Source organism: Gastrolobium bilobum, unplaced genomic scaffold (assembly GCF_033153095.1).
Source record: "Gastrolobium bilobum isolate Gb01-03AN ecotype WA unplaced genomic scaffold, APGP_CSIRO_Gbil_v1 utg3870, whole genome shotgun sequence".
NCBI classification, from domain to species: Eukaryota; Viridiplantae; Streptophyta; class Magnoliopsida; order Fabales; family Fabaceae; genus Gastrolobium; species Gastrolobium bilobum.
Genome location: NW_026895180.1, coordinates 1,161,403 through 1,186,434, shown reverse-complemented (window position 1 = coordinate 1,186,434; position 25,032 = coordinate 1,161,403). Strand labels below are relative to the sequence as shown.

The window sequence follows — 25,032 nt, the reverse complement described above, 5'->3', positions numbered from 1 at the left end:
AATTTACGTATATTTTAATTTTATAATTAATTTTATTGCAACACTGTCAAATTAGAATTTCAATTAACCTTAACCATTTTTTTTCCTTTTAAGATTCTAATATAATAGTATTAAAAGTGAGTAGGTAGAGTATGCAAGGCATAATATCCCATCTCTTTTAAGTTTTAAGTAATACATGATTTACAAAGCAAAAATCTGCTCATTTCAATTTACAAAATGAAATATGTATGGGATTTAGGAAGAAAAAGGAGTTTTGAATTGAATATATGCTTTCTATAATATATTCACACATTGGTTACAATTTTTTTTATTATAATTGTTGGAATTTATATATATATATATAAATTGTATAGACAATCTATTGGTTATGAATAAGAAGTTTGGTAGTGAAAAAGTGTGCCTTTTCGTCGACAAACAATGTATCTTTTCATCCTAAAGGATGTGTTGTTTCATCCTAACGGACATGTTGTTTCATCCTTGAATGAGTGTCTTTTCGTGTTGAACGAATGTGTCTTTTCGTGTCGAACGAATGTGTCTTTTCGTGTCCAACGGATGTGTTGTTTCGTCGTCGAATAGGTGCCTTTTGGAACGTGACTTTACGTTGTCTATAAATAGACACTGACACCTTCAGAAAATGGATCCAATTTTTCCTGCACCGAAACTCTGCTGGAATTTTTCTCCTTCCGGTTTTTTGCATATTCCTGTTCATACTCCGGTGTGATTTCCCCTGGCATATTGTTGTGTTCGTTTGGGCTGTTGACTGGTAGTGCCGCCACTCTTCAGACGAAATCCGTTATATCCTGGGAGACAAGTGTCCATCAACCTTTGGCATCAGTGAGGGGGCAAATTGTCTTAAGGAGACACGTTCTGTGGGCTCGGATTTAATTCCTCTACTGCATACATTAATCTGTTCTGATTCTTTATACTGACTACAAGTAAGTCTGTTCTTATATTTTTTATAATTGCACAGTGATAATTCTGATCATCTACCTCATCTACCTTATACATGAGTTCAAATCTCTTAGTGATATAATATCACCCACTTTCTTCTATAACAATAATACTAAAATTTTTGTAAGAGATTAAACTTTTTTTATGATATAAAATTTAGTAAAAACTAACAATGATAAAAGTCAAATAAACAAAAGCATTTTTTATATTTTTTTTGGATTTGATAACTGGTGATGGGCTTAACCTATATAAAAAGGCTTATTCAGCTTGAATCCCAAACCCAAAGAAAGAGGCCTGGCCGGCGTGAACCGCATCCAACAAACATATGCATTTTTCTCTCTCCTCCCATATCCTCCTTCCTCATCTCAGCGGCGCCAAGTTACAGCACTCCCTCACATCTTACCCCTTTTTTATTTTTTATTTTTTTTTCTTTTATTTTTCTTTAAAATCCCCTTTTTTAATTTTTTTATAAAAAAAAGAAGAAGTAATTTTAAGGGGGGAACGATCTCTAAAATTGAAATCTAAATCTACAACAAACACAACACAAAATGGCATTTCACGTAGCTTGTCCAATTACATGGTAATGTTATGCTATCTATCTCTCTTCTCTTAAAGCTCTCTCTCTCTCTCTCTCTCCCTCTCTTTCTCTCTTTCTATTTCTCTCATTCTTGTTCGTTATTCTTTGCAATTACAGATACTATATATATAGATAGGTACATAGATTAATATCTCTTCTCACTCTCTTATTCTTTCGTTCTTTTTCGTTTTGGTATTTTCAGTCGCCGAATCTGTTTCTGCACTCTAGGGTTTCCTCGCGCTCTCAATCTACCTAACCCTACCAATGGCTTTCTCCATGACGTTGACGAGCTTCGCGATTTCCTCGCCGACACGCGCAGGGACGACACCACCGTCCAGGTCGCCGTTCCCAAGGTTGTGCCGCCGCCTCCTCCTCCGCCCGATGGTGTTCCCGTTGGCGGTGACGCTTTGGATGAGTCCGCATCTATGAAGGCAAAGCGCGTCGCACTCCAGCGGAAGGGCGCCGCCGCTATGATTGCTGCCGAGGAGTACGCTCGCCGGTTTGAGTCCGGTGATGTGGCGGTGAGGCTTGTTTTCTCCTCTTTTTTGATTTGAGTGTGTGGTGGAATCATTGAGCTGGTTGAGGATTCTGATTTGATTGACTTGTATTTGTGTGCCTAATTCGATGTTGTTTCATCTCATTTGTTGAGTTTAGTTGATTGCTGGAAGACTACTAAGTGATTGATACGGTAAAATTCTGCTGTTGAATGCATGGCTTGTAAGATGAGCTAGAGTCACTTTAGAGATTATTGTTAGTTTTGGCATATAAATGATATTGATCTTTTAATATTATTGCTACTATTATTATTTTATGTATGTGATGGTATATTGGATCTCGGAGTAATTTTATTTTTTGGTTTCTTTTTTTTTTTTAATTTCTTGAATTGTATTAATACCTGTGATTGGATAAACAGGATACATCAGGAAATCTTACTGGAGAAGAACAGGGTCAATCCAATGTTAAAGTCTTTTGTCGAATGTGCAATCGTGTTGAAAACGAAGGAAGTGAGAGAGCAAAAAAGATGCTATCATGCAAAAGTTGTGGTAAGAAATACCATAGGAACTGCTTGAGAAGTTGGGCTCAACATAGAGGTAAGAAGGTATATTTCCCCATATATGTTGATGTGGTATAAGTGCTATATTTTCTCATTTTATGGGTCTTTTTTTACAGATTTATTTCATTGGAGTTCGTGGACCTGTCGTGCTTGCCGAATTTGTGAGGTAATGAGCGATGTGTGATACTAATGAGCTTATACTTTTTTCATGTAGTGTTTGTTGAAGGCTCTCTTTTTAAATCCTCATGTGAAAATGGTTACTGACTTCAAAATTGATTATGCTCTCAATATAGCTCTTGTATTTAGCAAAAGTATCTTCATATTGCTCTTGCCAGAATGAAAACAGTGTTTTAACAATAGGGTGTTTCATGTTATTTGCTCGATTATGCGGTTTGTAAACCCTATGCTTCTGAAAAAGTTGTTTGACTTATGTCTTTTTATGGTATGAGATGGGAGTTAAGGTTTGCATGTTTAATGGAATGAAGTGGGACATTCGTTCTATTATACATAATGGGAAAGTCTCTAACCCCACCTCTCTCTTTCTCTGTAATTTTTTTTCTTCAGGAAAGTCATATTTTATAACGCTATATCATATACATTGGGATGTCTGACTTCATTCAGTTTGCTATGTTTATTTTTATCTGGACATTAAGTTGATTTTGCATTCTATAATTGAGCGATGTTATTCACAGCTTAGCCATGAACATAGTTATAACCTGCTTTCTGTGTGATCAGGTAACCAGTTGGCTTTAATGGCTTTTGGGGGATGGTTAGCCCCTTTTATTCCATACCCTCTAAGTTTCCTAAAGTCAGCTTATTTCCATGTGAAGTGTTTTATAGTTCTTCTCATGCTCTTCACCTTGAAGTTCTATGAACATTGACATAAGTCACTGGTTTACTGCCAAGTCACATTTTGGGTATCTATACTATATACAGTTTTTTGTGTGATAAGTTGAATGTCTTTGGCTGTTGGTAGAGAAGTTGCTAATGCCAACTAATGTTTATTAGAGTTCTTTTAGTCTTATGATTTATTTGCTTCGTCCAGGCTTGCAGAAGGACTGGTGATCCAAGTAAGTTCATGTTTTGCAAAAGATGCGATGGTGCTTACCATTGTTATTGTCTGCAACCTCCTCATAAGGTAGAGTCTTTATCACATACTGGTGAGCTTGATATTGATTTAATACATACTATTTCATTTATGATTTTGCATTATGCAGAACGTGAGTACTGGGCCCTATTTGTGCCCAAAACACACAAGGTGTCACAGTTGCGGATCCAATGTCCCGGGAAATGGACTAAGTGTGAGGTATGAATTCTGAGTGACTTAGCTTTTGCTTTCAAGGATTAATCCTTAACATAGCCTTTCTATTATGAATGTGTTGATGCCAGTAGGAATGTTGTAAAATGAAAGCTAAGTTTTATAGTTGAAGCCCATCTTTTTGGTAAAAACAAAGGTAAATTCTTTGTTGGATTCTCATTCAATTATTATCTTATGTTTATTTTAATTGTCGAGCCTTGGAGCAACGGTAAGGTTGCTCCTTGTAATAATGGATTTGAATTTGGGAAACAACTTCTTTGTCAGAATGCAAGGGTAAAATTGTGTATAATCGATCCTCCTACTTACCCTCGCAAGTCGAGGAGTCTCGTGCACTGGGGTTTATTTTAATTGTTAGCTTTATATTATAAAACGTTGCCATGAAGTAGTTTTTACTTTTTCTTAATTGCTCGTTGCTCAAAGAGTTTTGGAAATAGTAGAATATTTATGATTGCTGTTTTTCCAATTTGACAAGTAATGAGTAGTTCTTTTTCTTTTTAATTAATAACTTTTTAATACTCTATCTTCATCATCTTTGAAGCATCTAACTGAGTTTTCTTTTTAATTTCTGGCACCTTTAAATCAAATAGGCTACTTAAAGTAGTTTAAAGTTCTCTCTGTCTTTATTTTTTACATGGCACTGGCAGTTAATTCCTCCCCTGCTTTGCAGATTAAGCATATTTTAATTGAGGGGTGAACTTACCATTTTTTTAACAAAAATTTATAGGTGGTTTCTGGGATACACCTGCTGTGATGCTTGTGGAAGATTGTTTGTGAAAGGGAACTACTGTCCTGTTTGCTTGAAGGTGCCAGTCTTTTCTCTTGATCTCTTCCTAATCTTCTTTTAGCGTGTGGTTAGTAAAACACAACCATAGTATCGTTGGGGCATGTATCTAGAACAATCTTATAGGGAATTTCTTTGGCGTATTGTCAAATTTTCCAAGGAATCTACTTGTTTGAACCGTGAACCTAATTAAAGCATCTGAAACATGTGCATGTTTTGTTTTTTGAAATATTGTCTTGAAATGAATGTGGTACAGGTTTGTATAAGGTCCCATGTCCTTCCTGCTTGCTTCTCAAATGTTATGCTGCACTTATGCATAAAATAATATATTCAGTTTATTTCATTTTTGCTTCACTTTCGTATCTGTTCGTGTCCCCTGTATACTGGGCGTTGATACAAAAATAAGCAATGTGGGAGCAGAAAAGGGATTCTGAAAATTCACTGTATGTTTTTGGCTGCTTTTTTTAGGTTTACAGAGATTCAGAATCAACACCAATGGTTTGCTGTGATATTTGCCAGCGCTGGGTACACTGCCAGTGTGATAATATTAGGTTAGTTTATCTCTTGTATTCATGAAGATTGACTGCTCTCACTGTATCATATGGACTTCTTTCATTTGCAATCCCAGAATATATATACATATATATATATATATCATAGTAGTTAATTGCGCCGCAATAGCACCGCGAGCCGCGTCGTATGGGCGTTGCGGTGTCTCGCCGCAAGAAACCGCGCCGCGCCACACCGGAATGCAATAGCGGCCATATTGCTGTCATAAGGCAAAATGTCAATTTTGTTCTAAATTTAAATGTGTAACAGAAAAAATTTAAGGGTTTTTTAGTCTATCCGCATTTCTTTCTGTCACTTCTGCTACCTATGCCTTTAAAAAATGTTTCTTTTTGTCATTATTTCTGTCATATATCTATTCCGCTATTTCCGCAACCGCAACCCGCTATAACGCTATAGCGTTTTTCGGGGTTGGCCGCGACATGCCGCAATCCGCATTTGATAACTATGATATATATTGGGGAAAATCTGATTGTTGTTTTATTACGTTATAACCATTGGATTTTGGTGTTTGTTGCTTGGTCCTAATTATTTAATGTCTGATGGATTAGTCTTTGGATTTTAATCATGCATCTGTATATCTGGAATGGAAGGTATTGCCAATTTTACATGTTGCAGTATACAGTATACAAGTAACTTGAAATTTTCACTTCAATATAATAAATTTCACTCTTTTCTCCCTGTGAAGTACATGTAGATGTTCAGTGTTTGCAGATTATTTTCTTTGAATAAGTTTCTGTTTCGCTTTTTTATTGCTTTGAATGGTTGTGCTTGTCGGTTCCTGACCTAGTCTTTATAAATAACGAGACAGTCTTAATTTGGCTGTGAAGTTAGTGGACCTTTTTTGGTTTTTGCTTATTTTGGGAGAAATGTTTTGCAGTGAAGAAAAATATCTCCATTTTCAAGTGGACGGGAATCTGCAGTATAAATGTCCCACATGTCGTGGAGAATGTTATCAGGTATGCAGTATGCCTTTAATATGTAACTACTGTATGTCCTCCTTGGATAAAACTCTTTGAAATGAGTGATCTATATTTTATTCTCTGCACCCACCGTATATGTATCTGTATGCACCAGGTCAAGGGTCTTGAGGATGCTGTTCAAGAGCTTTGGAGGAGAAGGAATATTGCTGATAAAGATTTAATTGCCAGCTTGAGGGCTGCAGCTGGTTTGCCAACTCAAGAAGAAATATTTTCTATTTCACCATATTCAGATGATGAGGATAGTGGGCCTTTGAAATTAAAGAGTGAATCTGTGCGTTCTTTCAAGTTCTCTCTAAAGAATTTGTCCAATAACTCACCAAAGAAGATGAAAGATTATGGAAAGAAATCTTCAAGCAAAAAGACTGCTAAGAAAAAAGACTCTCCGTCATTTATGACTGGTAAAATTGTTGAACACCATAGTTTTGAAGGACAGAGTGATATTAAATCTTTACATAGCTTGGATGATGATAAGAATGATGATATACAATCCCAGAGAAATGAAGGTCCTGATGTTTATTCATCACCTGCTACTGGAAGCCTGAGTCAAACTGAAGTATCTTGCCCTGTTAATCAGCCAGGGATTTTGAAACATAAGTTTGTTGATGAGGTGATGGTCAGTGATGAAGAGAGGAAACCCAGAGTTGTTCGTATTAAAAGCAATAAGGCACATATTCTGGATAGTGAAGAAGAGAGTGCAAAACGTGGTGATAAGACTCAGAGTGTGAAAGGGAAGAAGTTGGTTATAAATTTGGGAGCACGGAAAATTAATGTGGCTAGTTCTCCGCGGTCTGACGCTTCAAGCTGCCAAAGAGATCAAGATCTGGTTACTGTTAATGGTATTCATCAAATGATTTTTTTTTTAATTTCTTTTGTTTCCCTTGTCACCTTCTATTAAGTTGAGAAACAGCAATTGTGGGATTTGATTATGTGAAAATGGGTTATGGCTAATTTCTACCATATATTAAGTTGAGAAACGGGGATTATGGGATTTGATTCTTGAAAGTGGGTTATGGCTGATTTCTCTGTTCATGTCTCTTTTTTCTCCTCATAAAATCAGTGACATGTTTTGTGCAGTTTTAGAAATTACATTTAATTAGCCTTTATAAATTACTAGTTTGCAACAGCAATTACAGTGATTGTATGATTTGTATCTGCTTCGTGCATGTTGTGTGTGTTCTTGAATGGTTTGATAGCTTTCTTTTGCTTCCTTTCTCTTTCTTTGGGTAACTTTTCCAGTTCAACTTTACTCTCAGGAAATGAGGATATAAGCCAATTGAGGAAGGGAGACAAGTTTGCATTAGATAGACCCGGTAGTACAGCTAGACATATTGAGAGTAAAGGTAGTTTTTTTTTTTTTTTAAATCCGTAACAAAGTTTGGCTATTGCTTTCCATTATACAAAGCATTAACATCTGAAGATATATCTAATGTCTATGAAAGTTGTCTCAGGAAAAAAATAACCTTGGTTCATGTGATTTTCAGCAAACAGAGTCGAGTCTGGCCAACCAAAACCTTTAAAGGTTTCGGGAAGAGAAGGAAATTTGATTAAGCTGGGAAAAGTTAAGCCAGATGTTTCTGAATTAAACTTGACCTCTGGTAAAGGCAACTTGTCTGATGGGCGTGAAGTTGTTCCTTTAGAGCAAACTCGTATCCTGCGGGGAAAACGTAGTACTGATGTAGTAATTGATCAAGTTGGAGTAGAGGCTACATCAAGAGGTGAAAGGACGTATTTGGGGAAGCAGTCAGAAGGCAGCTCTGATGCATATGATGAGACAGATGTCAATAATAATCAGACACCTTCACATTCTTTGCCAAAAGATTCTAAACCTTTACTGAGATTTAAATTCAAGAAACCTAGCATTGAAAGTCAAAATTCTCCTCTTCAAGAGGAGGAGAAGACCACAATCAAGGGCCAGAGGTCAAAAAGAAAGAGACCTTCACCTTTTAAGGAGAAAAAACCGTTTAATGAGTCTGAAGATGTAAGTCAATCACATCAAGACAGTGTAATGGATGAGATCATGGACGCAAACTGGATATTGATGAAATTGGGCAATGATGCAATTGGAAAGAGAGTTGAAGTTCATCAGACATCTGACAATTCTTGGTTGGTGCTTTCTATAGCTTTTTGTTAATTTTGTCAAAGCAATGGGAAAGACTAAATATTTAATGATGGCATAAAAGAGGGCATGATGCATTAGTCATTAATTTATTATTACATGAGCTTCTTCTATTAGTATTTCTTTCTCCCTTATTCCATTTTGAAAAAAATACGCTACTGGATGAGTGCATTTTATTTATGTATGGACTGTGGAAGTTTTTTCTTTAATTTATGTTGTTTATTAACTTATTTTAAATGATGAGAAATTTAAAAATAAATGAAATTATGAATGTATACAAATAATTTGCATCATTTGTTGCATTATAGTACGGATGAAAATGAACCATGCTTGTTCATAATTATTTGATCAGCACGTTTCTTTTGAATGAGGCTGTTTTGCAGCAAAATCATTCTAGACTTTGTAATGGATTACAGTTTATACCTTTTTACCTCTTCATTTTTGTCCAGGCACAAGGGAGTGGTTACTGACATAGTTGAAGGCACTTCGAAGTTAAATGTTACCTTAGATGATGGCAAGGTGAAGATCTTGGAACTCAGGAAGCAGGGGGTCCGTTTTGTTCCTCAAAAGCAGAAGAGGTCAAAGACATGAACTGAACTTATCCATCTTTGGTGATCATTTTATGTGGAGACTTTGTTCCTTGACTTTGAAAATTGTTTCATTTGAGGCCTCTACTTACTGAATTTACATTCCTAGCTGCTCATATTGCTGCTGATTTTTGGGTGAAGCATTCTCGATTGGAGCAATTCCAGTTTTCTTGAACGAATTAACCGCAGTACTTTTCTGGGCTGCAGGTTCTTGATCGCAAATTAGATTTTTCTTGTTTTTCTACATGTATCTGATTTCACAAAGTAGATTTCTACCTGTGATGTATAGGTCACCATTGCTGTAGAATAGGGAAGCAAGGGCGGAAGGTATTAGATGTATGATTGATGCTACTTGTAGTTTTGTGTATTGCAGGATTCATTAATTGAGAATATTATCTTGAAAGTTGAAATTTCTGTAATGTTGTCAAGGACATGGCAGTTGCACACCTTTGTACTTGCACCTACTAAACTTCCCTTCCAATACTTAACAAGGTATGAAAGAAAAAAAGAGAGAAAAAAAGAAAAAGGTGCTTGGGTAATTGGGTCCAAGGTGCCGGAAATAAGCACGGGCATCCATGAATTAATCGTTCATCAAGCAGATGAGTCTGCACCTTTACGATGGTCTTACTGCATTTTGCGAGCTCAGGGTATTGGTAGTGGTTCCTCATTTTCTTTTGAAGTGTTGAACCACCTCTTGGTTTTAAACATCGTCGGATTTATATAGAAGATAGATTTTTTTTTTCTCAGTATTAGAATTCAACACTTCTAATTAAGAGAACCCGATAAAGTTTTTTATTACTTGAATCAATATTCCTTGGTCGTGGGGTGGCTCTTTTGAATAAAAGATTATGAAATTAAAGAAGTTAAAAATATTTCAACGACAAATACTTTTAAATTGTATATAACTTTTGTCAAAATTTTGTTTCTCGTTTAAGAAATTGTTTAAAAATTATTGTAGAATGTAAAATAGTATGTTATTTTTCGAATATCGAGTGTGTTACGATCTGATAGATCAATATGTCCAATTAGAGATTGGTATGTTAATATAAGATTTATTTGCCCTCCCTCAGGTACCTATGGGGAAGGTACCCTAGAGATCAGCGAATCACTGTGCACAATAATATATACGACATAGTCAAGGCGTAGGGTGTATTAAATACATTATGCTAATCAAGACAAATCTTTGATTTGTCCACATATTAATCCCAAATCATTCAATTTAATCAGGTTTTAACCAAAGGCTGTATTAAATACGTTATTCCAATCAAGACAAATATTTGATTTGTCCAGAATTACTCCCAAAGCATTCAATTTAATCAGGTTTTAACCAAAGGCTGTATTAAATACATTATGCCAATCAAGACAAATCTTTGATTTGTCCACAGATTACTCTGCATTCAATTTAATCAGTTTTAATCAAAGGCTGTATTAAATATATTATGCCAATCGAGGCAAATCTTTGATCTATTTATGAGATATCGATATAAAATATTAAAAAGGTGAATCCTTTTATCATATATCGATATGAAATATTAAAAAAGTGGATCCTTTTTTCATGTAAATTTAGAATTTAATAGGAAGGAGACTTAGCTTTTGCTCTCTGCTTGATTTGCCCCTTTTCTTTTTAACCTCGATCTTGTCTGGATCTCAGCCACGATTGGGATTGCGCAGCGTTGGTCACGACCTTGATCTCGGCACGATCTTGTCTGGATCTCAGCCACGATTGCGATGACAGCGTTGGTCACGACCTTGATCTCGGTTTCATCATGCTCGTTGAGATTGACTTTCATATCTCAGATTACGAACTCTGGTCCGCCTTGAGCTGTTGATGAGCTTCATTTTTGTCTTTTGCTCCATCGTATTAGGATTTGGTTGGTCGGCGGCTTTTACGCCTTTACCACATTTGGGTGAGAATCGAAGTTTATCGTTCCCCACAGACAGCACCAATGTTACGATCTGATAGATCAATATGTCCAATCAGAGATTGGTATGTTAATATAAGATTTGTTTGCCCTCCCTCAGGTACCTATGGGGAAGGTACCCTAGAGATCAGCGAATCACCGTGCACAATAATATATACGACATAGTCAAGGCGTGGGGTGTGTGCACAGTGACAAGCTAAAAGAGAGGGTTTAGAGAGTGTGTACTGGTTTAACCCCTTATTTATATATAGGTTACCTGGCAGGAGTGGACTTTTGGGCTTCTCAGGAACATTGAGGGTCCAATTGTTGATCCATTGCTGCCGTAGTAGGATTAACATAATTAAGGAATGTTTCCTTAATTCCCTCTTAGCTGTTAGCCCTATTTGGACCTTCTAGAATGTAGGCCTTTGTCAGGTCCATAACAGAGTGTTTCGAGAATATATATATATATATATATATATATATTATATATATATATTTATTAAGAGTTTTCTTTGCTTTAGTACGTGAATTTTATAAATATCAGTATCACCAAAAATAACTTGGCTCTCGTCGTCAAAATTATTAACCATAAAAGACGATATAATTGATTATTTTATACATGCTAATTGTGAACATTTAATTCTGTCTTAGTTTTTTTTTTCTTTTAAGTGAAAAAATAAGTATAAAAAATTTGAGTAAAGACCTTTTTTATCTCTAACAAAAAATACGGTCTAAATTAGTCAATTAGTCCCTAACAAATTCAAGTGGATCCATTTTAGTCCTTTTGAAGGACTAATGTGGTCTTTTTTGAATTTGTGAGAGACTACGATTTCAACTAAATAGATCCACTTTGAATTTGTTAGGGACTAACTGACTAATTTATTTTTGTAAGGGATTAAAGTGAGAATCGTGTTTTTTATTAGGGACTAAAAATGGTATTTACTCAAAAAAAATTTAAAAGAAGAAAAAAATTAAAGAAAGGTATAGACTTGATCTGTTGTTATACTTCTAAGTTCTACCTTTACTACATAGTATTACAAGAAGAAAGAAAAAAATAAATAAAAGAAATGTGTACACTCATCTAATTATATTTACTTCATCTCCTTTTTTATTTTTAATGTTACATAAGTATTGGAATGTTAGAAAATGTCAGAGTATCGAAAACTGTCGAACACTGCACTTCAGAAATTTTGAAGTGTCTGTACTAGGTAGCTTGTTACCCAATTTTTTTTTTGAATGTATCTAAAAAAATAAATAAATAAATTATTTTAAAAGTTGCATAGCATAAAAGCATCGGCAAAATTGGCATGTCACATCTGGCTACCCTGTCTTCCTAAAAACACATGCTTATACATTAAATATATTTGCACAGTAGAAAGTGTGTGTACTCTCTGTGTGTGTGTGCGTGAGAGAGAGAGAGAGAGAGAGAGAGAGAGAGAGAGATTAGCAGAGAGAAGCCATGAATGCACCTGATCGTTACGAACGTTTCGTCGTCCCTGAAGGCACCAAGAAGTATCCTTTTCATTTCTTCTATTATTTTCTTCTTTCCTTCCTTCCTTCATCACTTTCATATTTTTTTAATATTATAATTTTATTTTAATTTTAATTTCGTGAAAGGGTCTCTTATGAGAGGGACACCAAGATCATCAATGCTGCTTCTTTCACCGTCGAGAGAGAGGACCACACCATAGGCAACATCCTTCGCATGTAGCCACTCACTTGATTTTACATCCATAAACCCTAATTTCTTTTTTCTTTTTATATTAAATTTTGATTTTGGTGGTGTTCAGGCAACTTCACAGAGACCCTAACGTGTTTTTCGCTGGATACAAGCTTCCTCACCCTCTTCAGTACAAAATTATTGTCAGGGTTAGCATCTTTCCCTCCTAATTATCCTTTCTTTTTAATTAATTTGGGATAAGTGTATTGCTTTTATTTTTATAAAATATGAAATTAGGTTGACATGAATTTTACTTCCAGTCACAGGATATAGTTAGGGATAAAGAATAAGAAGACACAAATCATAGTAGTTAATTGCGCTGCAATAGTGCTGCGAGCCGCGCCGTATGGGCGTTGCGGTGCCTCACCGCAAGAAACCGCTCTGCGCCGCATCGAAACGCAACATCAGCCATTGCGATGCAAATCGCGGCCATATTGCTTTCATAAGGCAAAATGTCAATTTTGTCCTAAATTTAAATGTGTAACAGAAATTTTTTAAGGGTTTTTTTGTCTATCTGCATTTCTCTCTATCACTTCTGCTATCTCTGCCTTTAAAAAATATTTTTTTTTGTCATTATTTCTGACATATATATATTTCGCTATTTCCGCAACCGCAACCCGCTATAACGATATAGCGTTTTTTGGGTTTTTTGGGGTTGGCCGAGACATGCCGCACTCCGCATTTGATAACTTTGACACAAATTACCCTACTTTTATTTGGAAACCAGGATTTGGTTCAACTCAGTTGTTTCCGGATTACATAGACAGCTTAATAAACTGAATTGGAGTTGGTTTAAGCCCATTTGGATATTGCCTAAATCTGGGTCCTTTTTAATGTTGTCAATGTCATATATAAAAATATTGACTTCACACTTTCATACATGTGCATTCTGTGGTATTTTTCTCTGTATATCGATTAAGAGTTCTGTTTTGTTGTTATTTTTGCAGATACACACCACTAGTCAGTCTTCGCCAATGCAGGCATATAATCAGTCTATTAATGATCTGGACAGAGAACTTGATCATTTGAAGAATGCCTTCGAGGTATAGTGTGTCTAAATTCTATGACATCATTGATACTTGTTTACTCTCCTATCTTAGGAATTCTTTTAGATATTAAATACAGTAAATCAGCCATTAGTAACAGGCTATGCTTAATTCACAGACCCCATTTCAATATCTTTACTTCCCTATCCTAGAAAGTAGTTGCAGATTTCTGAAATTAGACTATATCATTTGACCCTTTGGTGTTTTAATGCTTAGCTGTACCCATGAAGAAATAGGAGATTGACTGAGGTTCATCATTGTAACTCATGTATGTATTAGAAGCTTGCTTTGTCTTTTGATGTTTCCTTCCCTTCTATGGCACTCTGATAGAACTGGATCAGAGATGAAGCAAAATAACTACTAAGAACAGAGTATTTTGGCCCAGAAGGAACACCTTATGGATTTTCTGTATATTGATAAGCTGAAATTACAAGCAATAGTAATGAAAATAACAAAGACACCAGCTACTACAATGGAGGTTTTCCTATCAGCTATGAAGACAGAAAATGGAAAGAAAGAAAGATACAATTCAACACATTAGAGAGGTGTTGATTCTCTCCCAATCTGGTTTCCCAGCCCAAGTGCCAAATCCCCATCTATTTCCATGCTTCTGCTCATGCCACTCTACACCTTTTATTCCCTCTAACAGCCATGCCACCTCAGCACTGCCCTCCTTCTTTTCTCTAACAAACTCATTCTTCTAGAATATTCTGACTAACAGACTTGTCATGCTCCCATAATTCCCTACTACCCAACTTACATATACCTACAAATACTTACATAACTATATTCCTATCACACTCTCAGTATTTTTGGTAAGGCATTTAGAAAAATGTATATATCCAAATAAGGACAACTTCTATATGGGCACTTGGGAGTTGGCTTTTCCTTCTAAAAGAGATTTTGCCTAATTCAGTAATGCTACCTCTTGAATATTAAATAATTACTGATGATTCTCTGGGTTTTATATAGTTCTTTTGAAACATACATACTATTTAATGGTGTCTTGGTGGCTTTTACGGGGTGAAATACTCGCTCCTTCAAGTGGTAGACATCATTATATCATTCCAGAATGTGTAGAAACTAGAAAATTGGAAAGAATTTTCTGGAACCCATTTACTTCTTAAAGATGATTGTGGTAATAGTATATGCTACATATGTGCTGGGAAGAGATAATTCCATTATGAATTCTAATAAGTATTCTTATTTGCTTTTTTCTGAGAGTGCCATTAGTAACATATTCAAAATTTTAATTGCAGGCAGAGATGTTGAAGTTTTCAAGGGACTATTGATTTACAGTCAAGATGGAAGTTGTGTGGGTTAGAAGCCTTAGCAGATACTGAGATAGCAAGTGGCTCCTGCTAAATGGAATTTAAATAGAATTTTTTTAGTGTTTTATTTAAATGGTTAAAGATGGTTTGTGTTGAACTAAGGAATTTTTGCAGTTGTGAACAATTTCATAGGTAACAAAAATGCATTAACCGGAGGATTTGCACTATATCAAGCTAATTAATTATTTTGGCAACCACTAGTAAATTCCTGTCACGTGGATCTTATATATCATGGATTTCATGTAGAATTATTTATTTACTATAGGAGGGCAATGCCCAAAACCAAAACACAAAGACTAAACCAAACAATGTCTGGGAAGGCCTATGAGGTCATCCGAGAACAAATGATTTATCTCGGGTGGGATTTGGTCATAGATATGCAATTCTGCGCCTTTTGTTGAGGGCATTGTTGGCAGGGGTTTTACTTTTTGTAGTTTATTATATTAAGTTAAAATTTTCTTTTAGAAAATATAAGCATTTAGTTGTTTTTAGTATTATTCCAATAATCAACCTTTGAAGTGTACGGAGACATGTGATTATGGGGCTAATCTGATGATTTAATTTTTCCTTTTTGCTTCTCTACTGAAATTTGTGGAAGCTATTTTTTTCAAACCCATTAAGGATGAAGTGTACCAATGCACTTATGGCATGCCTTTGGAGACATTATCGCTGAATGCACTCTATTTATTGTAACGTTCTGGTAAAACCTCTTATCAAATTTTACATTTTATCTTTACAATGTGCAATTTTCTGTCCTTGCTACAATTAGCATCTACCTCTAGGTCTAGGCTACCTATGCATCTACAGCTACATAATAGAGAAGTCATCATCAAGGCCATCTAATTCTCCTCTAAGTTTGTGTTGTTGGATTATCAATACAGAGACTGTCATTGAGAAGTCTGATCCTGAAAGAACATCACCTATTGGTCCAAGTTCTGGGCAATGCTGCCAGTCATTCATCCCCTTTGTTAATATAGAGTTCACTCCACCTTCTCTTCCTACAATGACCAGTGAGTATTGCCCTTCAAATGATCTGAGAGTGGAGAAGGTCTCAGCTGCATTTGCAAGATGTTTCTCAGTATAGGAAATACGACCTCCAACTATATGCTTTTCATAGAACTGTGCAAAGTATTCATCATCCATCCCCATCTCCTCCTCTTGCTCTGGAAGGCTAACCCTGTAAGCTGCTAATTTTGATGATTCTGCACTCGTATCTACCAGGAATCTTATTACTGTGAGTTTTACTCCTGGATGCCCTGCTACACGACCTGCATAAGCAAGTGCTTCTCTATCATCTTTTCCACCTATGAATATCACTGCCACATTCACTGATGCCTGTGACTTTGATATCTTTGCAATGGATCCAAATCCTCTGTTCACTAGAATCCCCACGGAACAAGGAGCACTCCTCAATACCTGTTTCAACAAAATATCTATTATTGGAGAAGGCACATCATGGTTGAGCTATTAAACACTATTTTGGATAATAGATCATAGGTTCAAGTTGTATTATTTTTTTACCTTTCGGTTCACATATCTGAACCCTTGATTGCCACTATCCAATTTTCCATCCTGACGCTGGTTCATGTGGAATGGTAGTATGATGAGGGTAATCATCAAGTCCTCTGCTAAAACACTGATATCCTGTGCCATGTTATTGATTGTGGACACTGCCAATGTTCTTTTCAGAGTAATACCATCACCATCTTCATCTACATAGGCTTGAAACGAGCTGGTTATTTGGTCTCTCATCTCCATCACTTCCTGGTCTTTCACAATTGTTGTATGTACTTCTTCACCCTTCTCTACTGAGGCTGCTAATTGATCAGTTAGTTCAATCATTTCTGCAACATATACTAGAATGCCAGGGTCTGCTGTCCCTCTTGAGATCTCCATGAAGTTGATGGAAGCAGGAACATTCTCAGGTCCATGAACGCACAGGAGTACCCTTAGCTCACTTAATGGGTCAAGCAATTGCAGGGCCATGCGATGAGTAGGTACCCTCTTCCTGGCACGTTTGATGATATGTGCCACAACTATGGGGGCAGGCATCAGTGAGATAAATACTGTAATTACCATACCAATGCTGGTGGAAATACTGCTGATGCCACAACCCATCTGGTAATAGAAGGACAAGCTATGAGATTGATTTAATGTTAAACACGATTTCAGTTATTTTTGTCACAATTCTGAAAAAAGTGTAGCTATTACCCAGTTATCTCTTTCTGCTGCATGTATCTTTAGTTTTAACAATTGTAAGTGAGTCTATAAACTCTTCCTAACCTCTCAAGATCATATATTTCTGTGGTAATACCATTTATGGAGAAATAGATTCAAAGAAAATACCTAACTTATGCCTTTTGTCTGCATAATGTTCTTATATCCTTGATTTTCAAATGGCATAAGATTTCCGGATGTACAGCTAGCAAGATTCAAATGTCTTTCAAATGCATAATATTTCTAATGAAGTGGAAGAACCATGCCTTTATCTGGGTTACTAGCATGCTGCTATGTCAATTCACACATAAAATAGAAACTTTTGACACTCAACATAAATGCTGGCAGTTGACATCACTTGGAGACATCATAAAAGTTATCATGCTAGAAATTTGAACTGACACATGAAGGAAAGGGCCAGGCAACTATCTCAAATAGTGAAGAAATACTTGCCACTTTGATAGCCAAGTACATATGAAAATGGCCCTTGATGGTGAGCAGCAATCCAATTGCAACTGAATCAGGCCAGTGAAAGCCAAGCATTGCCCCAGAAATAACTGTTCCGGCAACTTTACCTATTATAAGTACAAACATGGATAGTAATAATCTTAACCATGTTACTAGCTGTCCAAACTCGAACTTCCTGAAATCAGATGCGCACCCCACCCACAAGAAAAAGATGGGAAAGAAGATAATGTTCAGCATATAGTTGATTTTGCTAATAACCCATTTGGAAACTCTGCCCTCCCGGGGAAAACAAACCCCTGTCATAAAAGCACTTAGAATTGGACTATAATTGTATAGAGTTGAGGAGGCACAAATCATGATCATGAAGGCTATTGACAGTACCAGGTGTGAACCTTTCATGGGTTTCCCTTCAGGGTTTTCATTGTTGACCCAGTTCATAAAAATTGGTGAAACCATGGCTGTGAACAATGTCTGTCCAAGAACTGCACACCCCATTGCAATGGCCGTATCAACACGATGCTTTTCTTCAGGATCAGTGCAAAATGTATCCAATGGCATAAAAATGTAGCCAAGTGAAAGAAGTAAAGAGCACATGCAATCTGAGTGCATCCCTGCTGCTATGACAAGCTTCCCAATATCAGACTTTCCTATTTTGAGTTGAGTTATTAGACGGGTCAGAACTGGGGATGCTGTGCTAGAAAGGAGAATACAATAGCAAAAGGTGAATTTTAGTCCATGGTTGCTTCCAAAGTAATGTAGAATTGGTATTAAGGAAAGTGCTAGAATGAACGTTGATATTATTCCTGCATAAGCAACTTTAACATCCCTAGTTGGTCGTTTGAAGAGTACATAAGGATCCATTTCTATTCCCAAAGTAAACATGTAACACATCATACCAAAATCAATGATGATTTCGAAGTTACGATTGAATTCCCCATATAGCCTACGTAAAAAAGGTACATTGCCCATAATTAGTCCTACCTGCATAAACATGAACAACAATAAGCATCCATCAGAAACTTTATTATTTATTTTTTCAGTTTTCTTATTCATTATATGAGAGGGAGATACTTACAATTAAATCAGAAGTAATGCGAGGTTGTTTATAAGGCTTTAATATAAAATGTAAAATATTGCACATGATCACCATCGCCATAAACATAGCGAAATTTCTCCCTACTTGAAACATGAGGTTGGCTAGCCTCAGTGAACATTGGGTTATCGCCATTGACACACAAAAAATCAACTTGAGGTTTGATTACGTAGTATATATTTTTTTTTGTTTGTGTGTAATGTATCTTGCTTTTTCTTTTTTCTTTTTTCTCTAGCATAAGCATACCCTCGTATATTTCTTCTTTACAGTTTCATCAACAAGTGCACAAATTTTTCCTTCCCATTTTTTGTTTTGCTGATGATCAATGTTCGGCCAAAGGTTTTTTCGAGAAGTGAATGGTCCTTATTAATAGCTTACTTTAAGGAGAGAATAGAGGAACACTCTCATGTGCATGACACATAATTGGTGATATTTTAGGAGACTCAGGACATTATGCTAAATGGTCTAAAAAGAGAAAAACACGCAAGTCAATGGATTGCAAAACTGGCATAGCAATTGAAATTCAAAATAACTTAGCAAAATAAGCAACTACCATCACATTTATTATTAATTTGAAGTAATAACAGAATAGAATGAGAAAAAAAAGGTAATAACAGAAGAATGCCACGGTGCCCCATCTTTTTTTCTTTTTCTTTTTCTATTAGAGTTTAAAAATATACACCCTTTATATTTTGGAGTGTATGATTTGATACATTTCTTTGTTATTTAGCACATTTCATCACCAAAACCGTGTAATTTTTTCATTTTTCATCAAATTTATGTCACTTTTAGGGGTGCATACAATGTATTATAAAATTCACCAAATAAATAGATGCAAGACAGATTTTATATTACAAAGAAAGCTAATGCAATAATTGCACGGAAAAAGGTGTTCCAATTTTAATATTCTTTTTTAATAATAATTATTATTAGGTACTCTTGCAACATGTAATATCCCGAGCGCTGACGAGGGCGGGGAGTGATCGTCGGTGCAAAGAGGCACAGACAATGAGCGGCTCCTGACAAGCTTCCAGCGGGGGGTTACATGCATGAATGAATCGAATCGACACCCGAAAGAGAGGGATTCCAAAGATTGTGCAGGTATAAGACTGCACAGTTTGTGATAGCTTATAAGAATTAATTGGTACTACCTATACTAACAAGATGCATCTACTTTTCGGTAGCCCAGAACGGAAGAACTTCACAGTTGAGCGTGCTTGACTTGGAGCAATTCTGGGATGAGTGACCTCCTGAGAAGTTTTCCCCAGAAGTGTGCGAGTGAGAAAAAAGCACACTGAAAAGTCTCGTGTTAGTATGTGGAGATAGTCATTGATTCTTGAAGCGGCCGGACGTTACACAACAACAAAGATCAATGTTTTAGATGAATTTTTCCCGAAGTGTTAACTAAGGTTTCTGATTGCATTTTTTTTGTTTGTGTCCCCAGATAAAAAATAAATAAATTGATTGAGTCTTTGTTGCACTTTGTGAAGATTTTTTTAAAAAAAAAACTTGATAACTCATATTGGGTATTCAGATCTTAAAAAAAATAAAATAAAAACATAGGTATCAATTGCGGTTGTTGAAGGTTATATATTGGCCTTGATGTTCTTTTTGTTAATTAAAAGTTGTTTAGAAGTTAATTGACTTAATTCTATGGTTTATCAACTTATGTCACTTTCTTGATATCAACGCATTTTCTTTCTCTTCTTTTAAGCTTAACTATGACCAATGGTGGGTGAGACAAGGAGAGTGGGTGACTTGAGCTACATATAAATCAGTAAACAGTTCCTATTTCCAAATTTTCTTCTTATTGTGTGATAATGTTACATCTAAAACTTTAACTGTACTACTAAAATATCATGTCCCTCAATTCAGAATATATTCATGACTTCTCTAATAGATACCATTTTTTTTTCGAAACCCTAATGAATTCAACTAATTTAGTTTCATGTTTGAATTTCTTCATTCTCTTTCGAAGTTACGACTCTTAGAAACTAAATTCATTATTTTTGAACAGATCAAATCCTGAGTTCTAGTTGGATCGTGACTAGACCAATAATTTTTATTTATATATATATATATATATATTTACAAACTACATTATGTTCTCTCAGAAGAACACTAGGTTATGTTCTTCCGGGAGTACATAGTGTAATTTGTAAAAATTTATAAAACAAGTTTGTAAACGGATCCTTCTTCTGTATATATATAGGGGTAGGATATTGTAAAAACCAAGTTAGGTTATTACCAATGTTACTACCAATAATTTCACCGTTAGATTGATTTTTTGATCCGACAATCCTGATTTAATCGTTATATACCCTCTCTCTCTTCCCTTCTCTCTCTCTGACTATACAATCTGCTGTCGCCACCGCCACTCATCACAGACGCAGCTTCCCCTCTCAATATTTAAATTATGCTGATTTTTTGTTTATCCTCTTCCAGAAAACAAAGTTGAAATTTTGATGTGTGAGATTTTTCTTATTTGTCGTTTGGTTACAAGCAGAGGTAATTACTATATATATATATATCATTCTTGTTACGTGAGTCAAGCACCATCCAAGAGATAACGGAGTGAAAACCGAATGAGGAATAGTAGGATTCCTAAAAATGCATTTACATGAAATTGTTTAATTGTTTGACCAGCTTAGATGTTATGTATTTGATTTATTTATATTTCAACAAATATCCGATTACTGAGGGATTTTTGGTATAATTTATTTTACATTTTTTTTTTGGTAAACTATTTTACAATTAAAAAAGGACTACAATAATGATCCAAAATAAAAGCGAAATCAAAAATAAAAAGAAATAATAATAGGAAGAAATAGTGACGGTAATCACAGTACAAGAGACTAAAGATATGTTCTCATAAATAACAATATTCAAACCGGATTAAACTTACATAAATATCAATGAGAGAATATTCTAACTTATTAAGAGTAATTGTGCTCCATTAAATTCATATTTGCAATTTTTTTTTGTTAAATATTTACCACGAGGTTTATTAACTAATTTTTGACAAAATATAATCCGTTTACTATTTACTTTAATGCGAATTTATCACAATAATCAAATAAGAATCTTAATTTGAAAACTTATCGCTTCAATTTCACGGTAATAACTAATAAAATATGCCAATTTTAATAGAAAAATATATTTTATAACTTTCATCAATTGAAAACACATTATAATAAGTCATTTTAACTGAACCGGTTTATAACATGCATGGAATTACGTGTTTGTATATTTAAAACAGTCCAGGAACCTTTTACATAAATTTAAGAATTGTTAATGATAATAATTATTTTAAGACGAGAGTGATGGTGAAGAGCATTATCTCATCTAAATTAAAATAAAAATAAAAATTGAGGTTGAATTTAGAATAGGAAAGAGGTATTAGATGGCATAGAAACCCGGTTGCCCAAAGTACAAAGTTAAAGGGAGCTAAGTGGCTCAGCGACTTAAGAGAGGCTTACGATTTGGCTTATATTAAATCAAGTTCGATTTATTACATATAATATTGGGTCTACATGTCAATATATATCATATTATTTATTTTAAATAAATAAATAAATTATTATTTTAAAGGGAATGATTTGTTTATAATTTTTTTTATAATTTTTTGCAAATTACACTATGTACTCTCGAGAGAACATAATGTAACCTAGTGTTCTCCCGGGAGAACATAGTGTAGTTTGTAAGAGTATGTAAACAAAAAATTTACAAATATAACCTTTCCCTTATTTTAATAATAATATTATTAATTTTTTTTAATTATTGAATGTGTAATCGATTTAAATAGGCTAAGAGTGTGCATCACAACTTTTCCAGAATAAGTTTTTTTTTTCAACTTTTGTTCCCAGAACAGAAATGGATAGAAACAGTATTTGACAAAATCGATTTATTTTTTTGATCTCGAGAATGAACCGGTTCAATTTATGTGCTGAGGAATAGAAAAAAGATTTATTTTTTTTCGCTTTTTTGTTCCCGGACAGAAAATGAAAAACATTTGTCTCTCTCAATCACTCTTCACCACCACCACCACCACCATCCCGGCACGACCACCGCCACCACAACGCCACCTCCACCATCGTAGCAGTCGTCGTCGCACTACCACCGCCATCATCACCACCACCTCCACGCCACAACCATCATCACTACCACCACCACCACCATTGCTGCAGTGACTACCGTCACCACCACCATTGCTGCAGTGACTACCGTCACCACCACCACCACCACAAGTCCACAACCATTACCATTATCATCGCGACCACGACTACCACCGTCGCCACCATCATCGCCACTATTACCACCACCATCGTCACAACCACTATCGTCACCACCACCCCGCCAATGCCACCCCCCACCACTACTACCACCATCGCAGCCACCGTCACCATTACCATAACCGTTGCCGTCGCCGCCGCCACCATGCTGCCACCACCACTAGGAGTGTTCGCGGTCTAGATTGGACCGATTTTGAAAGCAAAAATCACCTGATTCAATTCCTTCGGTTTGATCATGTAATCATTCATTCAGTTTGGATTTTTTTTCAAATCCGATCCGATCCAGTTTTATTAGGTTTAGATTGGACCAGCTTTCAGTTTTTTGAAAGGGATAGATTATATTTACAAAATTTTATAAATTACACTATATACTCCTGGGAGTACATTCCTAACCGAGTCTACTCTCGGGAGTACATAGTAAAGTTTATAAGAGTTTGTAAATATAACTCTTTCTTTTTTGAAAAGCCTAAAATTTGTATGATGATTATTGTGCAAATAACATATCTTTTGTATGTATCATCTTTGTAAATTTTGTATAATGATTACTGTGCAATCTAGAAGTATCCATAAATGATAATTTTTACTATAGTACAACAAAAAGTTGAAACTTGATAAATTCGGTTTCAAGTATCTATTACCTGTTGGATAAGAAGGAAAATTAGACAATAACAAAGTAAGGAAAATTCATCTCAATTACTAATAGATAAAGATCTTAAAATAGTTTTTTATTTCAAGTTTTGGCACATAAATTTTATAGTAGTATTACATTCACGTGAAAATTATAAAACTAAATAAAAATAAATCCTTAACTCAATTCACATGCTATATTTATGTAACAAAAAATTCATACTTTTGTAGTATCCTATCCAAAGGTTGAAATCACAATGACGGTAGTAACAAAAACTTGCTAGAATGTGCCAATAAATTTTCTTGGGTTTAGCTGATGGGTTAATGTGTCTTAGGTTTAAAATTTTTGGGACTATGATTAAGGAATAAGCTCAAGTAGGTAGAGGGGAATAATATATTAGATCGGTTTGGATTGGATCGATTTTCAACAACCAAACTAAAAATCGATCAAATCCAATTAAAATGTATGGTTATTTTTCGGTTATCGATTTTTCAATTCGGTCATTGCGATTTGAATCGGTTTGGATCGGTTGATGAACACTTCTAACCACCACAACCACATCATATGAAAAGGAAAGTGATGATCCAAAATTTTTTTATGCTTAATAGCAATGATTTTTAATTCTATTATTTGTTGCGTTATCAAACACAATTCTTATTCTCGGAATAAAAATAGAACTTATTATCAAACACATTTTTTTTTACCCTAAGAAATTGTTCCAAGACTCAGAAATAGAAAAGAATTTTTCTTCTCAGAAATAGTATTGAAAAACATAATGATTGTCATGCACATCCTAATAAGCCAAGTAGTTTGGACTTATAATTGAAGTTTATAGAAAGATAATAGATCACATTACGTCTAAAGTATTGTATATGGTGTTAATCCAACTTAGCCTATTTAATAACTTATAATTGAAGTTTATAGAAAGATAATCGATCACGTTAAGTCTAAAGTATTGTATATAGTGTTAATCCAACTTAGCCTATTTAATATTCACACGGAGAGAGAGAGAGAAGAAAAAAGAAAAAGAAAAAAAGAGAGAGTTGATGATGGTAACAGTGTGACCTGTCTGTGAACAAAGAAGGAGCTGTCGCAATAAAAAGGAGAAGACTATAAATACAAAACAAATGTTGAAAAGAGAGACAGAGACAGAGACAGAAACATAAACATAAACATAAACAGGGGACTCGGAGACAACAAAAACAATAGCCTTTCATTCACCGCTCCGAATTCCGCTGTTCAAGGAATACCAATTTCTCTCTCTCTCTCTCTCTCTCTCTCTCTCTCTCTTCCAATCTCCGATCAATCCCTTTGCAATTCCATTGTCATTGAATGCAAACATCGAACTCTTCTTCTGTCGAATTTGAATATATAAAAAATTTGAAAATAAAAGAGGAAA

The 25,032-nt window shown here is 35.1% G+C and overlaps 3 protein-coding genes across 4 annotated transcripts; 2 read left to right on the top strand and 1 right to left on the bottom strand.

The window, feature by feature from the left end:
• The first annotated feature begins 1,272 nt into the window (after positions 1-1,272).
• On the top strand, positions 1,273-9,367 carry LOC133297404 (uncharacterized). 2 transcript variants are annotated; one of them, XM_061496545.1, is made up of 13 exons: positions 1,273-1,531; positions 1,731-2,049; positions 2,442-2,619; positions 2,699-2,748; positions 3,628-3,720; positions 3,800-3,888; positions 4,625-4,703; positions 5,150-5,232; positions 6,129-6,207; positions 6,326-7,067; positions 7,485-7,571; positions 7,713-8,334; positions 8,797-9,367. In XM_061496545.1, the coding sequence occupies exons 1-13, from the start codon at positions 1,500-1,502 to the stop codon at positions 8,936-8,938; spliced, it is 2,595 nt and encodes an 864-aa protein (XP_061352529.1). In that variant the 5' UTR covers positions 1,273-1,499; the 3' UTR covers positions 8,939-9,367. The 2 variants fall into 2 exon arrangements, with proteins under 2 accessions (XP_061352529.1, XP_061352536.1); XM_061496552.1 differs by lacking the exon at positions 7,485-7,571 and having other exon boundaries at positions 1,731-2,043.
• Positions 9,368-12,176: 2,809 nt separating this feature from the next.
• LOC133298170 (DNA-directed RNA polymerases II, IV and V subunit 11) lies at positions 12,177-15,107 on the top strand. Its single transcript, XM_061497435.1, has 5 exons — positions 12,177-12,350; positions 12,456-12,545; positions 12,629-12,707; positions 13,506-13,601; positions 14,864-15,107. Exons 1-5 carry the CDS (start codon positions 12,298-12,300, stop codon positions 14,894-14,896), a joined length of 351 nt encoding a protein of 116 aa, XP_061353419.1. The 5' UTR covers positions 12,177-12,297; the 3' UTR covers positions 14,897-15,107.
• A 190-nt stretch (positions 15,108-15,297) lies between these two features.
• On the bottom strand, positions 15,298-23,242 carry LOC133297803 (cation/H(+) antiporter 28-like). Its single transcript, XM_061497008.1, has 6 exons — positions 23,216-23,242; positions 22,908-23,153; positions 18,696-18,866; positions 17,606-18,601; positions 16,457-17,053; positions 15,298-16,351 (listed from the first exon to the last, which is right to left on the bottom strand). Exons 1-6 carry the CDS (start codon positions 23,240-23,242, stop codon positions 15,743-15,745), a joined length of 2,646 nt encoding a protein of 881 aa, XP_061352992.1. The 3' UTR covers positions 15,298-15,742.
• Between the last annotated feature and the right edge of the window lie 1,790 nt (positions 23,243-25,032).